Raw genomic sequence first — 15,285 nt, forward strand, 5'->3', positions numbered from 1 at the left:
AGTGACCTACAAAGATTAGATCTTTAGCATTCCACTAAAGCCCCACCTTAACCATCCTAGGTATATCAGCAGGAAAACAACTTCTCACTATGTGCTCCGTTTAGTCACCCACTCCTAAAAGATGACATCAGAATCAAATAATGGCTTGTTAAACGTGGAAGCAGGAGAAAGGATTCAGATTCTGACAAGACACATAGTAAACAGCTGCAAAGGCAGTTAACTATCTGCTATTAGGTAAATGCTCATTGAAAGGTAGAAGATATTTATTTAAAGTAGAGTGGGATAATTATCAAGCTTTAATAAACTTATTTTGGAAAATACTGTTCTGTTCCTTTTTAAAAAATCCTATAAGCTTAAGAGCTCAATCGAGTACTTGAATCAAATAAGGCAAAACACCCATCTTAGCCATTTACAACAGTAAAATCCAGACAAATCAGTTTCTCCAAAGGTCATTTATGATCACCTACATTAATCAGCCACATAAGATTATTAAGATATATTTAAAATGCAGATTTCTCAGTACACTTCACTACAGAATCAACTTGGAGACATAAGACTAGGAATATGTATTTTTACTAAACATTCCCAGGTGATTCTTATACATGTTACAACGAAAACTTAGTAGAAAGCTCTCAATGTTTCTCATTTGATCTTCAATCCGCTGAGGTTTCCCATTTCACATTTGTTGAAAGCCTCTTTAATGAATATACAGAATGAGATAGTTCTCTTACCCACTTTCTAGTTTATTGTAAGAAGACATGAAAATTTCTCCAGACCAGAATGAAAAACTGGAACAGGACAAGAAGAACTCCGTGAAAGCCAGAGAAAAGTGGTCACTTCTGGCATGGGCTTAAGCGGTGACTGCAGACAGACATCACTAGAAAGGCAAGAGTATCTATGACTATGCCTTCAATACTAAAACAGGCTCTGAGATATTTCTAAGAAGCTTACAATACTCCCTTCCTTCCTAAAAATAGGCGATAAATTGGAGAAGTCCTGGGTATACTAATTTAAACCCAAGAGGCACTCCAGTTAAAAAGAAATACTTGGACAGAACAAAACAGGATCATAGATTTATGCGAAAAGAATGCACACTGAACTTTATTTTCAGGAAATAGGGTGGCTGGAGGAGACCTTTAAAAAAACAATAAAATGTTTTCAATAAAAGCACTAAGCAAAGTATTTCTACTTTTGTACAATAGCACCTAATGACCTACATATTTACTTCTGTGCAATCCGTATGGATTCTGCTTGATGTTCCTCCAGTCTTACCTATGCAAACACTTTTACTATGTTTTCAGTCACTTATGAATACATTTCATCATATTGTATTATAACTTTAAAACTATTTCCCTAAAAATTTGAGCTCAAGATTATCTGACATCTCAATTCTAGAGTTAGCTCAAGTCCTAAAGGAGTTTTATAGTATTTTCAGTACTATAAGGAGAAAAAAACGATTTTTTTGTTTGTTAATCCTCTCCCAAGAATATTGTTTCCATTGATTTTGAGAAAGTCGGAGAGGGAAACACAGATGTGAGAGAGACACATTGATTGGCTGCCTCCCTATTGGTTGCCTCCCGCACGCATCCTGACCTAGGCCAGGGATAGAGACTGCAACTGAGGTATGTGCCCTGGGACTAGAATCGAATCTTGGACCATTCAGTCTGCAGGCTAACACTAGAACCACTGATCCAAACTAGCCAGGGCAAGGAGAAAATTTTTAACTTCTTGTTTGCCCAACCTGAATCCATTTCCCCACAGAGAAAACAACATGCTTCTGCTAACAGACAACTTTCCCAACATTCTGAGATTAGGATAGTTGGTGCTAATATCTACAAAGGATTAGTTTTGCTGAAATGCCTATTTTTATATCACACAAGGGAGGAAGGTGATTTGATTTTTAAGGAGAAAAAGTAATAACTATCGTCAAACTAACACCAGCTGAACCTCCACTGAGCCCACCCCATCTGCCCAGGACTTCTGGACTGCTGAGGGAGACTTCACAGAATCGGGTATCTGGCCTTAGAGAGCTTCTTGTTTGGAAGTGTAACAAATGGCAGTTAAAAGACTAGACAATTTGTGTTCACCCTCTCCTCTTTTGGTTCCTTTTGGGTTAACCAAAACCATGAAAAACTGTGAAACAGATTCTAAGGTATACGATCAATTCCCTGAGGCTCTTATTTATTTCTAATTTTAAATATTAAGAACTACTGACATTGCATCCATTCCTATGAAAACACAGTCTGTAAGAATAAGATTCAGTAAGTCTAACATTTAGTCTCAATCACTTTTCCAGTTCTCAAATAACTATATGGTAATAACTCTATGTATTATGACCCTTCCTGAGTTTAACAGCTTTAGTGTATTGTCCAAAGCACTTTGAATATACTTACTATTATAATTCCTCATGGTTAGGAAGGAATTATAATAGTAAGTATATTCAAAGTGCTTCATAAAATTAGTTTTCCAGGAGTTTAAGTACTGAGTCTAAACCCTAAGGTTTTAGTTTCTCAAATTTACAAAAATGGTGATTTCACACTCTTTACATTTCTAATCACTCTGACAAATCTACCTGAAAACTATTATTCTAAAATTCATTCAATACAGGTGTCTGACACAAAGAGACACTGAGAAATAAATGTATAGAACTTTAAACTATTCTTCTATTTCATGTGAAAAGGTTTAATGAGCTTATAGGCATCCTAAAAATAATTTTAAAAAATATTTTCTATAACAGTTATGAATTTGAGCATCTTTGGAAATGTAAGAACCTAGGTTTCCAACTTTTAAAGGAAAATGAAACCTGCTAGTAGTGGGAACTTACTCTCTCTACATCACTTTTCACTGAAGCATTGACTGCCAGAAAGTACCTTCCATCCCCATTCACCCTGGTGTGACAGGAGCCTTTGTCCCGCTGAAATGTCAATGGAGAAAATGACTGCACAGACCTAGAACAGACTAACTCCAGAATGTTTGTTCCGAGAGCCATATGGGTTTATCTTGTTTACATCATGTGTCTAGTCGTTACTAGTATTTACTTTCTGAATGTTTGAATTAATGAATATAGCAACTTAAATTTGCCATTTGCAAGGAAACATGAAATTCTTAGCTTACTAAGTAACCTTTTGTACTATCCCAAATTCAAAGGGGGGAAAGTTACTCACTGCCACAGATTCTTAAACTGTAATTTAACTTACTAGTAAAAGTGATTTGGGTACAGGGCCACAAAGTCAAGGCAAGTCCATATCCTGAGCCAGCCTGTCTGAGATTCAAAGCAATAGTAACATACTAGGGCTCCCTAGTGACCCACCCCCTTGGATACAATCTCACAATACCAAAATTTCAAGAAATTAAAGAAGTTCCCTTTGTACAAAAGACCAATAAAACAATATTTGAAAGATGTTTGGGTTTTTTAAGGATTGACAAGGAACTAAAATTTTTGTTCTAAGCTTTACCTTTCTATAGTGATCCTCACATGCTCTTTAATCCTCAATCTTGTGAGGTTAAGTATTAGACAATTCACAGGTGAAGAACAAAGACTTGGAGGTTGTTAACTTCCCCTTGGCTCAGAGTCTCTATCCTTTCCACTGTATCATGATTGCCTGACTTTTGGGGGGAGGGGGGGGAACACCCCACCTCATAACTATTAACATTCTGAATCAGAGAAACAGCCAAAGTTTTGCAGACTTTTAAAAATCTAATCCTATCCAGCAGGTCTGGTTCAGTGGTTGAGCGTGAACCTATGAACCAGGAGGTCACATCACAGTTTGATTCCCGGTCAAGGCACATGCCAGGATTGTGAGCTTGGTCCCCAGTAGCAAGTGTGCAAGAGGCAGCCAATTAATGATTTTCTCATCATTGATGTTTCTCTTTCTCTTTCTCTCCCTCTCCTTTCCTCTCTGAAATCAATAAAAATATATTTTTTAAAAATCCAATTCTATTTTGAACTCATACTGAGGGCAGAATAGCCATGCAATATTAATATTCACTTTTCCACAGGTTTCCCCCCCATATATGTTAAGAACCATACATTCCTAAAATGTTTATATATTTTTAATTGATATTTAGAGAGGGAGGAAGAGGGAGAGAAACACTGATGAGAGAGCACATCAATCATCTGCCTCCTGTAGACCCCCTACAAGGGATTGAACCAGCAACCCAGATTATGCCCTTGACCAGGAATCAAACTGGCAACCTTTCATACACAGGACAACACCCATCAATTGAGCCACACCAGCCAGAGCAAGATGTTCATCTTTTTAAGACTTTACCTTGGAATACTCTTTAAAATGAGACCCTATTCTGTAGTTTCTATTCTACAAATATCTGGCCTACCTTTGATTAATTTTGAAGTCTGCTCCTATTGTGATGCTTATCTGATAATCATTTGTATAAGACCTCTACTAAGATCCTTTTGGCTTAATCAAATGGACATTAGTGAACATGCCCCTGACTCTGATTTATTTTCAAGTAGTACTTCCAAAAGAACATGTTCAAGGCAATTCAATACTCAACATTAGCTAGACTTATGAGCCATTACTGAAATGTCTGCTGACTAAATTTTTTTCATCTCTCAACTTGGACTTATTCACAACTGTTAACATGATGTTCACTACTTACATTCTCATAACTACCTCAGCTTTATTATTTAAGGGGTTCTTTTTCCCAAGAAGTACTATTTCACGGGAAGTTGAGTTGGTCACTTTAACCATATGGATAAATGAAAAATTAAGGTAATATGGATGCTTTGAGCTTTCTCATTTTAAAAATGTTAGGGGAGAAGTAAAATAGTGGCTTTTGAAAAAACATGCTGACACAAGATACACTGAATTGTGTGGTTAAAAACAACAACAAAAAAATCACAAATAATAAATTTGGCATTTCATTTTTTAAATGTGTCTAAAAGGTAAAGCTCTGGGTATCTTTTATTGAAAATCCATAGGAAAGGACTGAGAAATTAGTCACATCAATATACTTCTTTCATTTCTATGCCCATCTTCTCTATAGCTGGAAGAGCTTCTTTTTAGCCATGACCACCTTGCCTTAGAGTTGTTCTTATAGAAAAGTAGGAACCAGATATACATTGGGCTCCTACTTTCCCAAACCTAGACATAGATACACCATTTCTTATTTTACAGTGGTTGCTCGATAGACGGAAGAGATCAGGGTAGGCTATGCAGTTCAGTTAGGTGAAGATTCAACCAACTTATGCTGTTTACTATGTAAATGTCAGAAAGAACATTAACAGGGAATACCAGAGAAGGAAGGAGTTACCAACATCACCACTTGGAACCTACTATTCAAAATAAAGACCCATTTCAAAGTAGAAGCTGTTTGCCAACATTTAAATTTTAAAATGTGAGTAGAGTGGAGCGTTCACATACTTATTTAATTCTCAATAGTCTGTGAAAAATAGAGATAACATCTTGTTTGTACATGACAAAACTGGCCAGGGCAAGTTTCATAGTTAAGAACAGAGATTTCTCTACACTTTTCTGACTTCTATTCCCATTTTCTATTTTACTACAGCTGCTCAACAGTATGCTATCTCCCCATAGCCTCCCTCCTCATCACTTACCCTTCAATAGCAACCTGGTTCCAGCCTTACCGCCAAAGCATCTCCTGAAGACCTAACATTCCAGGTGCAAGGGGTCTAAGATATCTCTATCAATAGATAATTAAGGGCAAGCTGTGACATTTGTACTAGAAGTTTAACTACAACTGGAGTGGGGTTTCTGGAATCTGAAAGGCAATATACTACCAAAAAGGGGAAGTGAGGTGTAAAAAGAATAAAAAGTCTCCTTTCCTGGTCTCTGGTTCTCCCACAAACCTATGTAATCTGTACTATTTGCATTAAATTCAGATTGGATGAATACAAAAACATTGTTTACTAAACTCTCAAAATTAGTTCCTTTCCTCTCACTTCCCCTTCTGCTGCTATGCAAGAGCTCAGACAGCTAAACTACAAAGAAATAAAGGGGGGCGTGGCTGGTGTGGCTCAGTGGTTGAGTGTTGACCTATGAACCAGGTCACAGTTCCATTCCCAATCAGGCCACATGCCAGCTTGTGGGCTCTATTCCAAGAAGGGGGCGGGCAGGAGGCAGCCTACCAATAATTCTCAGCATTAATGTTTCTATCTCTCTCTCTCTCCTCTCTCTTCCTCTCTGAAATCAATAAAAAAAAATATTTAAAAGAAAGAAAGAAATACAAGGGGTTATAGGAATTAGGTTAAGTAAGGGGGTCTTAGCCAATGAGATCCCCTAATCCACCCATCCTGACACCTGCTAGGTTAAGTCTTCTGCTCAACCAATATTTTGCCTATGAAGCTTTATGTATTTAGGCATTCATATACAGTAGAGCAAGATCAAAATCGGAACTTTACTAAACAGCAAAAGGGTGTATTTCTATGTAAGACTAACCTTCAACATAAAATTTTCAGGTAGAGTAGGAGGGGAGGGGACCAAATCGCCAAGGATATCTCCTACAAGCAATCTCCCAAACATCTATCTTTGCTAGGCTATGCTAAGAAAAATACAAAGAATATTGGGTTCAAGGGTTGACTGATGTGTTTTTGTTAAAATACATACAGGAAAATGTCAGAATACCCAGGAATCTACTTATCTTGTTCTCAACATGTTCAACATCAAAGAGAAATAAAGTCCCTAACATTCCTGATTACTTTAACACATTTCGATGGAGCTTATCTAGGTGTTTCAAAAATGCTAATGAACTGAGTCCTTTGGTTCCTTAAATCTAAAGACGTAAAGTTAGTTAACTTCAAAGACTCAAAGAGGAATTGAAGGCCTGATAGAGATGCACCTTACGCCAAATCTAATCAGGAAGGCAGAAGGGAGATGGAAATAAAAACATTTGCCCAGTGGGGGTGGCTCAGTGGTTGAGCATCAGCCTGTGAACCAGGAGGTCACAGTTAGATTCCCTGTGAGGGCACATGCCTGGATTTGGGGCTCAATCTCCATGGAGGTTGTGCAGGAGGCAGCCAATCAATGATTCTCTCTCATCATTGATGTTTCTATCTCTCTCACCCTCTCCCTCTCTGAAATCAATAAAAACATTTAAAAAATAAAAATAAGTATTTGCTAGACATTTCAGAAAACATTTCAAGAATAGTGTATAAGGTAAAAGTGGCAGGGAGAAAACTGAATGGATTTAAAAACTTAAGACAACAAATTAAAAATGAATAGCTACCAAAAGTAAATTTAAAACTTAAATTTCCCAGCTCACTTGCATTTTCTTTACTAAAATATGGAGACATAAATGACAGCCATTAATACAGATTTTGATAAGGGGTAGTTTAGCTTGATGATATTACAACACATAAACCATAGAGATATACTTAATTTAATCAGCAAAGTCACTTCTCTCCCAGTTTGAAGAAAATTTAGAATCTTTCCTAAACATACAGAATAAAAATCATGTTCAACAAAATGTTATTAAATCACCTCAGCAAATTATTAGTCATTTTCTATAACACTACCTAAAATACCATTAATAATACCTAACAGATATTCCACTATGAACTGTAAAGCTTTTCCCAGCTAACATAGTGGAAGCTACCGTACTCCCCATATCTTTATCCCCCTACACTGTTCCCAGGACCTAGGCTATCAGCACAGAGCACATTGCAGACACGTAGATAGATAGGTTGTGGGGAGAGGGCGAGGGCTGGCAAAATGCTAATTATTCCATGCTATTTGCCTCTATTTTCATTTAGATTTCCTACTTCAATTGTTGGAGTGGAGCCCTGGTGATGGAAAGCTGCTTCTCACACTTCGGATTTACTAGGCATGGAAATAAAGCGAAAAGACCTGTCCCAACTATTACTGCTCAAAGTTTAAACACAATTGAAAGCTTCCTTTAACCTTCACTTCTCAAGAACTTAGTGAGGAACTTCTCGCACCCCCAACAACTTTTTACCTTTAAGAAGCCATTTTCTCCAATGCTTTTATTATGAGAAGTTAATGGTTTCAAAATAATTTAGGGCAGTCAGATAATTTAAACCACAGGACACAGAAAAGTCACTCTACTGATTTTCTTCCACCTCTAAATGCAATGAATTGATTACATTTTACCTTTCAAGAGGGTTTTAAACTCAGGGTCCCACATCAAATACTCATTTCAATAATTTCCATAGCTTCATTCAAATGTAAATAATTACAATTCTGTCCACTTTTCCAAGTGAACCTAAAGCTTTATTGGTGCTCAAACATGCTTCTGGGTAAACAACTATGGGTTTGAGGAAAACCAGATTTTGCACTGCAAGTGTGGCAGAAGCTGTTAAAAAACCTGTAACATACACACCCAATTAACGTGAAATAACCATTTCAGTATAATCGGAAGGCTCCTAATGTGAAATAACATCTAGAATACAATAGGATCATTTCCCATCCGTTTAGCAGTATAGGATAACTTATAATTAATAGATAACACAAAGCTTTCTCTAACACATTTACAGACTAAAAAAGGCAGGCATTTTTTTGCACACCTCCCCATCCCCACATGCCAAAAAACAATAAAACCCAAGAGCTTAATTTTGAAGTATAAGCTTTTTTAAGATATGTTAGGAATCCTTGGCACTGTATAATGTATAAATGAATACTAACTCACTAAGATCTAGAACAAATGAACAAATCCTTTTCAAACTCACAATTCCCCATTTTTATGCTGATGCTAAAGAAAACAGAGTCAAAAATTTTTTTTCTACTATTGGTTAAAATGAGATTCGGGTACAGACCCTGGATTCATATTTTCCATATTACCTTACTTAGCAGAGAAAAGTGTGAGTTGAAGATAATTAGCATTAATCCAGTATTCATCTTTCAAACCATGAGGTATTTCAGATTCCTTTAGTAACTCCTAGATTTTGTTTTACCACAGAACGTAAGAATGTAAAATTTGTTTATGAGTTCGGATATACTGGTAATATAAAAAATACATGTTAACAAGTCAACTTTAGTTTTATATCTAAATGTGGTATAAAGATTCAATAGCTTGCTAATTCTGAAAAGGTGCCCCAAGTATTCTACATTGCTAGGAAAGATGACACTGGAGCCCAATGCTTAAGTGTTTTTGGACTGAGGAGAAAAATGTGCCAGACTTCTCATGAGAAGGTGTTTTGAGTTTGTTGTTTTTAAAATGTGATAGGACCTTTCAGATAGCTACATCATCAGTCATCCCCAACCCAATCTCACCCCACAGCACAGTACTACTACTAAGTGTTAGCATGAGAAACAATTTATATTTCATTCCCCCATCCCATTTGAATCCATCAAACTAACCAGAATCAACACAAGATGATGTCAAACTACAATCCCATATAACATTCCTCAGAATAATCACTGATGGAATCAAGCATCATACTTTGTTTGTGCTGGGGAGGGAAGAACTCCGTAACTCCAAAACAGGCAGACTTCAAGTCTTAGAAAGAGCAAAAGGATCAGTACTCCTCCAACCTGATGTTATCGCTAGCAACTCTACTGATATAGCCTGACAGTCTGCGCGGTGCTTGGAACCATGACTCAGCCCCATGACAGTTAGAAGGGAAGTCTTTTAACTTAGGTAAAGAGTATAGTTTCCACACCTGAAACTCCCAGCTCACAGTCATTATTTTAAATATAAATACATTTCACATAAAAAAGATTTTCTCAACAATTGAGTATGGGCCAGAATGTTCTAAATCTATAAGAACAGCCAATAGTTTTAACTATGTAAAGAATGCGCTCCAAAGGGCAAAGCCTTTTAGATCTTAGGGGATGAGGGGAGGAAAAATGAGGGATGTTTGCTTTAATATATGAACTTGCACAGTTAATCTGTAAGACAGCTTTAAGTTAGGTCCACTTAAAATCAAGCTTAAGCAAACTCTGAATACAAAGTTCAATAATGACATGTCATGAGCATAATTAAACATTGATTTTTATTTTTTCAAAACCGTCTTTTATAGTTACATAAATCAATCGCTAATTACCAGTGTTCTTTAATAGAGCAAACACTACAAGATAATCATTCCATTGTCAGACTCTTAGGATGGGGAAGGCAATGAAAATGCTTTTTCTCTCAAAGGAGCAGATTTAGATGAAAAAGCAAGCAAATGACAAACTATCAAATTCGTCTCTCTTGCCTTTTTCAGCTCGGTAATAAAGTAGAGCAGCTTCTAACAGAATCATCAGGGTCATCCCAGAATCACAGGCTAAAGCCTGTGAGCTTCGGAATGCTCAACTCACTACCCTGGGCAAGCTAGCAAATAAATCTAAGCCTCCATTTCCTCATCTGTAAAAGAGATGATAGTACCTAACTCCTAAGTGTCCTTCTGAAGATTAGATTCTCCATGGAAAGAGCTGAAATTTGTGCTTGGCAGACAGAATGTATTCTGTAAATATTAGCAATTATTGTTATTACAAGTCAACATATTCTTAAAGCCAATACAGCCAAGTTTACTCCAGCTTCTATAAAAATGGCCCACAGCCACTCATATTCAATATTTCCTTTGTACAATTTAAGTGAGGACCATGGAGATTAACTTTCTGAGAAGGTATTAAGCCTCATTCTGAGCGTCAAAAGAACACTTTTTCTGTATTAGGGTTCTTTCTCCAAGAGAGGTTTTAAAAGAACCTCTTACACCCTTACCTGCCACATCCTTTCTTTGCTCCCACATCCCAAAGCAGCATATTAATATTCCTTGAAGTTTTCTGAACTCCCGGGGTCTCATCGCCCTCCTTTCAAAGCCTAGGTTGGCTAAACATAGTTAAGACACTTCACATCTATGGACTAGTCTTGCATGACACCCAGCTCAGAAGTCACCTCCTGAGAAACTTTCCCAGCCTCAGACAAAATTAAGTCCCCTGGTCTCCCAAAGCCCCAGCACCTACCTTATAATTAACTAATTATGTCTCCCCCAATAGACCGAATTAAGGGCAGGAGCAGCACTGTGGTCTAGCACTGTGCAGCGCACATTCTAGGTGCTCAAGAAATGCCACATTTTTACTTAACCAGACTTAATCTCCTGCCAGAGTTCCATCTCTTGCTAGATGCCCCACTTCAGAATCTGAACATACAGCTGCTCTCAGTAGGGCAGGCTAACACGATGGGCTGGTGATTACAACATCAGAAAAGCTACTCATCAGCTTCTCCCACTGGAGAGCTTCCGGGAACCCCAACTCAACTGAACAAGATTATGTACCCACAGAATCTGCGGGAATTCCCAGCACACCAGATCTCCTTAACCAAGAAGGCTGAAAGGCTCAGAGAGTGAGCCTTTTAGGAGAGTCTTCACTGGGTAACGGAAGTGGAACTATTCAAGGAATAAATGCCTTGCTTTGGCTGAACCGAGTTGGAAAACATAAAGATCTGGGGGAAGCTAATCTCTCTTGATACCTGGAAAAAAAAACAACCCAGCGGCTTTTGAAAAAGAACGAACAGGAAGCTGGGTGAGTGCTGGTCACTCTTCGTTTCAATAAATAAAATCTTTTTCTTTTTTTCCCCACAGTCCAGAAGAAAAGGCCACTACACCAGGGCCATGATGAGATAGATGCTCCACCACCTTTCTCCCTGACGAGTACACTAAACTGCATTTCTAAAGAAGCCCTGCCTTAGGAACCTCTGCCACTGGGAAAGTTCTCGTCAATCACACTTTAACTTTTTTCTAAAAAAAAATCAATATGCCCGAGTTCAACATTTACATTGGGTGGCCCATGGAGAACGTGTAAACTTTTTTTGGAAGGGAGGTACTACTCACTACCTTTGCAAACAACACAACTTGGGGAAAACAATCTCAAAATAGGAAGAGCCCCACACAGGGTGGCTTTGGTTTTCCAGCCATAATTCCTATCACAAACACCTTACAAAAAAAATAAAAAAATAAAAAATCAACAGTTGCCAGGGAGAAGCTTTCATTCTGGGTGTAGAAAAGGAAACAAACAAGCAACAGAAAGGGAATAATAACCCCCCAAATGAAGTTCACTTTGGGGCAAAAAAATAAAAAAATAAAAAAAAAATAAAATAGTAACAATCCCGTCTCCCACCCTCCCCTCCCCATCAGGTGTGTGATTTCCACGGCTCTGCCCCGCAGAAAGCTCTCTCTGGGAGGGAAGCTCGGGGAAGGAGCCGCGGGAGGGAGAGAGAGAAAGGCTCGGGCGCTGAAAGGAGAGCAGAGAGAAAAAAGAAAATGGCGCAGAGACTAAGTCCCGACCGTCGACAAGGCGACTTTCCCGGGAGAAACCCGGCCCCGCGCAGGCCGCCCGAGGCCCGGCTGCAGGCGACACGGGGTCCCCGCGGCCCCCTCTGGGGAAGGCCGCGATCCGGGGGGGCTGGGGCTCCCGGAAAGCGGGGCCAGAGGCGGCCCGATGGGAACAATGGGGCCGGTGAGCGAGGAGCCGGGACTTAGTCTCTGGGACGCCATGTCTGTCCTCCGCCGGCGCCGGCGGGCGCGGGGCCGGCGGCGGGCGGCGGGGCGGCGGGGGAGGGCCGGGGGGTCGGGGCGCCGGGGGATCGGGGGGCCACACTCACCATTCAATCGGAATTCCGCTTCGATCTGGAGGGAGAAAAGGAGAGACTGTGAGACAACAAGGACACCCGGCGGGCGCGCGCCCCGGGGGCCCGGCGCTCCCTGCGCCCCCCAGGGGTGCGGGCCCCGGGGACCGGCCCGAGGGGGCAGCCACCGCCCCCCTTCCCCCCCACCACGACAACTTGGGCGCTTTCGCCCGGGGCCTAGAGGTCAGATGTCCTCTGGCCGCCCGCCCCTGGCCGGGGGCTCCGGCCTGTCAAAGCGGGCGGCCGGGCCGGGGCCGGGGCCGGGGCCGGGGCCGGAGCCGGGCCGGGCGGCGGCGGGGGGCCGGGGCGCGGCGCGGCGGCCGGCCGTACCTGGGAGTCGTTGTGCAGATGGTCCCCACTCATTGCGGCCGGAGCGGCGAGCGCGGCGGGCGGCGAGGGCGCCGGGGAGACAGACGGACGCGGGCGGGCGGGCGGCGGCGGGGGCTCCCGGGGGCGCGGGGGAGCGAGGGCGCGGGCGGCGGCCGGAGCCTCCGGGGACGCTGAGGCGGCGCGGGCTGAGGCGGCGGGGACTGAGGCGGCGCTCGGACGGCCGGCCGGCGGCGAGCAGACCCAGCAGTTGTGTAACAGCCTAAGTTCGCATTTCGGCCCACTGCGCCTGCGCGGCCGCTTTTAAGCGGGACGTCCGCGACGTCAGAGACGCGTGGAGAGAGGCCGAGGGCGCCGGGCCCGCCCCCGCCCGCGCTTCCAAAGGGCCACCTGGCCTCGCACCGGCCGCCCCGCCCCCGAGCCCGGGCGTGACGCCGGGATTTGCATACGGAGCCGGCTCCTCCCACGGCCGCCCACCCGGAGCCGCCGGCCTATTCTTCCTCTCCCCGAGCCTGTTCTCGGAACCCGGTCTCTCCCACCCCCGCCCCAGACGGCAGTGCGCAGGCGCAGCCCGGACCCGCCTCCGGACCCGCGGCCGCGCGGCCACGTGGTGGGCCTTTAAAGGCGGCCGGCGCCGGGCCGGGCTGGTGGGAGTGCACCGCTTCTGCACCTCCCCTCCCCGGAGCTGCTCTGCCGGGGTGGTGGTGGGGCCCAGAGCTCCCAGCAGCGCTTCCTCACTCATCCGCCAGACTCGGAGGCCGCTTGGCCAGGGGGAGCCCCCACCCCAGCCTTTGTCCATGCTTTCCAACTTCTGTATCATTTCATGCACGCTTCTTATGATTTAATTCTACAACCAACCAAAGATCTGGCTCAGCTCCAGTTTGCAGCCGGTTACTGGAAGCCCTGGGGCCCAGAGGCGCAATTCCATTCTTTCATTCTACATACATGGAACATGCACTGTGCGCCAGGAATTGTGGCGAGAAAGGGGGTGATGGTGCAAGGGATCGGGAAAGAGGCCTCGAGTAAACACAAACACAGCCAAGCTTTGACCGCCTCTGGATCACTAGCACGCTACGGGACAGAGGGGAGCAGAACTGCAGCTTATGGAACATTTACTGTGTCCTCTGCTCTCTGAGTATACACACTAGCTCTGTGAAGTCGCCTATTTTATTAAAGCTGAACTATTACAGACACGTGACCTACAACCACCTACTTGACATCTACACTTGGATAACTCACCATCTTCCTCCTCCACCGGGCTAGAAAAGCTCCACCCTGAACATCTTCCTCTCCCTCATTTCTCATTAGCTCAGCTGGTAGCATTTCTTTAATTTTTCTACTCCTCTCCCCTGCCCACACACCTGTCCAAATAGGCATTATCTCTTGCTTGTATTATTAAAATACAGTATACTCCTAACAGGGGTGCCTGCATCAGTCTGGCTCTCTCACATAGTGCTCACCAGTAGTGGACAAAGTGATCTCAACACAGAAATCTAACATAATCCCTTTCCCACAATATTTCTCATCATTCTTAGTCTACAGTTCAAAACTCTTAAAGTAGTTGCCAGGGCCCTGCATAGTCTGCTTAATTCAAAGTGTGACCTTTGTGAATTTTGTCCTATTACCACTTCCATTATTATTACTTAATATTTAAATTGTACTCTTCTGTATTCACTTTCATCCTAAATGATACTATATTGAAATAATAATGTCTATGAAATAATAATGTGAAATCATCTATAAACTAGATACCCGGTGCACGAAATTCATGCATGGGTGTGTGTGTCCCTCAACCCAGTCTGCACACTCTCCAATCTGGGACATCCCTTTTATAATCCAGGACTACTGGCTCCCAACTGCTCACTGGTCTGCCTGCCTGATTGCATCTAACCACTTCTGCCTGCCAGCCTGACCACCCTCTAACCACTCCCTTGCCAGCCTAATTGATGTCTAACTGCTCCCCTGCCAGCCCAATTGCCACTAACTGCCCACCCCTGCTAACCTGGTCACCCCTAACTGCCCTTCCCTGCAGGCCTGGTCACCCTCTAACTGCTCTCCCCTGCTGGCCCAGTTGCCCCTAACTGCCTTCCACTGCCGGCCATCTTGTGGTGGCCATCTTGTGTCCACATGGGGGCAACCATCTTGTGTGTTGGAGTGATGGCCAATCTGCATATTACTCTTTTATTAGATAGGATAAATACAGAAGTGTTTGTTCACCCATGGACTATTGAAATCTTGTCCCTATCACATCTACTGGTAAATACTTTGGGATTAATTTGTATGAATGCTTTAAAGCTCAATTTTAATATCATTTCCTCAAAGTGATCCTCCTCCCCATCCCTACTCTCCGACCCCCTCTTCTTCATAAGAGCCCCTCATGGAGTGTTCTTTTCTTTTGCAACATTTATCACAATT

The 15,285-nt window shown here is 42.4% G+C and overlaps 1 protein-coding gene across 2 annotated transcripts in view; it reads right to left on the reverse strand.

The window, feature by feature from the left end:
• TOP1 (DNA topoisomerase I) overlaps positions 1 to 13,123 on the reverse strand; it is a 75,806-nt gene extending 62,683 nt beyond the window's left edge. Inside the window, exons 1-2 of one of the 2 annotated variants that reach the window (XM_036419137.2) lie at positions 12,874 to 13,123; positions 12,520 to 12,544 (exon numbers count right to left, since the gene is read on the reverse strand). In XM_036419137.2, coding sequence (XP_036275030.1) covers positions 12,520 to 12,544; positions 12,874 to 12,906 — 58 coding nt within the window. In that variant the 5' untranslated portion in view covers positions 12,907 to 13,123. The remainder of the gene's footprint in view (positions 1 to 12,519; positions 12,545 to 12,873) is intronic. The other variant, XM_036419138.2, reaches the window with a different exon arrangement.
• Between the last annotated feature and the right edge of the window lie 2,162 nt (positions 13,124 to 15,285).

Source organism: Pipistrellus kuhlii, unplaced genomic scaffold (assembly GCF_014108245.1).
Source record: "Pipistrellus kuhlii isolate mPipKuh1 unplaced genomic scaffold, mPipKuh1.p scaffold_m20_p_6, whole genome shotgun sequence".
In the NCBI taxonomy this organism is placed as follows: Eukaryota; Metazoa; Chordata; class Mammalia; order Chiroptera; family Vespertilionidae; genus Pipistrellus; species Pipistrellus kuhlii.